Source organism: Limulus polyphemus, unplaced genomic scaffold (genome assembly GCF_000517525.1).
Source record: "Limulus polyphemus unplaced genomic scaffold, Limulus_polyphemus-2.1.2 Scaffold4735, whole genome shotgun sequence".
NCBI classification, from domain to species: Eukaryota; Metazoa; Arthropoda; class Merostomata; order Xiphosura; family Limulidae; genus Limulus; species Limulus polyphemus.
In genome coordinates, this window is record NW_013670345.1 from 51,298 (window position 1) to 54,305 (window position 3,008).

General features: G+C 33.6%; 1 protein-coding gene across 1 annotated transcript in view; it reads left to right on the forward strand.

Annotated features, from left to right (window-relative positions):
- The window catches only part of LOC106471615 (protein phosphatase PP2A 55 kDa regulatory subunit-like), a 24,623-nt gene extending 21,615 nt beyond the window's left edge, over positions 1 to 3,008 (forward strand). Inside the window, exons 5-6 of the mRNA XM_013932226.2 lie at positions 1,761 to 2,051; positions 2,827 to 3,008. Of these exons, the coding sequence (XP_013787680.1) occupies positions 1,761 to 2,051; positions 2,827 to 3,008 (473 nt within the window). The remainder of the gene's footprint in view (positions 1 to 1,760; positions 2,052 to 2,826) is intronic.

Consider the following 3,008-nt stretch of genomic DNA (forward strand, 5'->3'; position numbering starts at 1 on the left):
GAACACAATATTTATTTGAACTTGTTTGCTTGTTCATTAAAATATTCAGTTTCTCAGTCATTAGTGGTGAACACAATATTTATTTGAACTTGTTTGCTTGTTCATTAAAATATTCAGTTTCTCAGTCATTAGTGGTGAACACAATATTTATTTGAACTTGTTTGCTTGTTCATTAAAATATTCAGTTTCTCAGTCATTAGTGGTGAACACAATATTTATTTGAACTTGTTTGCTTGTTCATTAAAATATTCAGTTTCTCAGTCATATAAGAGTGATTAACTTCTAGCGTAACTATGTACACAAGATTTCTCTTAGTTTAACTGTTTATTGGAATAATTAGTTTCTCAGTTTTTCATATAATGTTTTTGGTTTTTTCAAACATTAAAGTATGCAGCAATGTAGCCAATCGTGAATCTATAGGTAAAAACAGAAAGTATGTCCTGTACTACCATGTAGCCAATCGTGGATCTGTAGGTAAAAACAAAGTAAATCCTGTACTACCATGTAGCCAATCATGGATCTATAGGTAAAAACAAAGTAAATCCTGTACTACCATGTAGCCAATCGTGGATCTATAGGTAAAAACAAAGTAAATCCTGTACTACCATGTAGCCAATCGTGGATCTATAGGTACAAACAGAAAGTAAGTCCTGTACTACCATGTAGCCAATCATGGATCTATAGGTAAAAACAGAAAGTATATCCTGTACTACCATGTAGCCAATCGTGGATCTATAGGTAAAAATTTTTACCTATAGATCCACGATTGGCTACATGGTAGTACAGGATTTACTTTGTTTTTACCTATAGATCCATAATCGGCTACATGGTAGTACAGGATATACTTTCTGTTTTTACCTATAGATCCACGATTGGCTACATGGTAGTACAGGATATACTTTCTGTTTTTACCTATAGATTCACGATTGGCTACATAGTAGTACAGGATATACTTTCTGTTTGTACCTATAGATCCACGATTGGCTACATGGTAGTACAGGATTTACTTTGTAAAGTAAATCCTGTACTACCATGTAGCCAATCGTGGATCTATAGGTAAAAACAAAGTAAATCCTGTACTACCATGTAGCATTTCTATTTGGTGGACATTCTGAAACCCATATATGTGAAGAAAGAAAACCTAAAAGAATTCAGAGCAGAGAGGCATCGTGTGACACGAGTGAAGATAGAGAAACCCATATATGTGAAGAAAGAAAACCTAAAAGAATTCAGAGCAGAGAGGCATCATGTGACACAAGTGAAGATAGAGAAACCCATATATGTGAAGAAAGAAAACCTAAAACAATTCAGAGCAGAGAGGCATCATGTGACACAAGTGAAGATAGAGAAACCCATATATGGGAAGAAAGAAAACCTAAAACAATTCAGAGCAGAGAGGCATCATGTGACACTAGTGAATATAGAGAAACCCATAAAATGTTTAAAATGTTGCCTTTTTTTAAATTAAGAAATCAAAACTTGTGTAATATTGTTATTTAAATTATAAACTATTTTTGATGTCAAGTTTATTAGTAATAAGGTTGTTGAAACTGTAAAAGGTTGTAAGTTGCTCACTTTGACCACCTCCCTCCCATGCACATATGGTTAATGCAAATTTCTGCAAAAAATGGCTTTGTTTCAGTTTTGGAATGACCACCAGCTGAAATGTTACTATAAAAAAAACAGGTATGTTATTTGTTTTTTGATTGAATGTGGTGTTTAAGATTAATCATTGCAAATATGTGACTTTTTTGTTTTAGACAAAACCATTAAGTTGTGGAAGGTCTCTGAAAGAGACAAGACGATTGACGGGTACAACCTGAAAGATGAAAATGGGCAGGTAAAAGACCCATCTTTCATTACTACATTGCATGTGCCAGTGGTAAAACCCATGGAACTGATGGTGGAAGCGAGCCCCAGGAGAATATACGGAAACGCCCATTCGTACCATATTAATTCCATTTCAGTAAACAGTGACCAAGAAACTTACCTCTCAGCTGATGACTTGAGAATTAATTTGTGGCATTTAGAAATAACAGACCAGAGCTTCAGTATCCTTTATGTCAGTTCTGTGTTGAATGTATGCGAGCTGCCTTATGATCAGAGTGTTTAAAAGTTGTGTTAGACTTTCTTTGTGTGACTTTCAGATGACATTGTTGTGGCTGAGCATATTTTTTATGTGGTTCAGCTAGCCTTTCTTTCTGTGACTTTCAGATTACGTTGTTGTGGCTGAGCATATTTTTTATGTGGTTCAGGTAGCTTTTCTTTGTGTGACTTTCAGATGACATTGTTGTGGCTGAGCATATTTTTTATGTGGTTCATGTAGCTTTTCTTTGTGCGACTTTCAGATGACATTGTTCTGGCTGAGCATATTTTTTATGTGGTTCAGAGAACCTGCATCTGTGCCCCGCTGAACTGGATTTATACATCTTTCCTTGTGTAGTTAAGCTTGAAAAATTAAAAACATTCAGTAATGTTTGCTTAATCTTGTTGTATTCTTGTTTTAAAAAAAGAACATAAAAGATAGGTGTAACTAACTAAAATTTTCTGTTTTATACAACTTTAAGTTTCATTATTATATTTTCAACTATATTTTCCTGTTGTATTTTATATATTACTGATGAAAAGGATGCAACTGATATTAAAAAGGCCGTTCAAGATGTTTGGTAACAATAAAAAATACATGAAAAACTACAGGTAATAGAAGTGACCCTCAAAAATATAACTAGTTCGGTAAAAAGGTTATTGCTTATTTTGTTGAATCACATGAGTTTTTACTTTAATGGAAGGTATAAAAAAATTTGATTTTACTTAATGCTGTTGAAGATATCGTTGATATTAAACCAACAAATATGGAAGAGTTAACTGAAGTCATCACTTCAGCAGAATTCCACCCATCTCAGTGTCATACATTTGTGTACAGCAGTAGTAAAGGAACTGTAAGACTGTGTGATATGAGATCATCAGCACTTTGTGACCACCATTCAAAATGTAAGCATATTAATTAA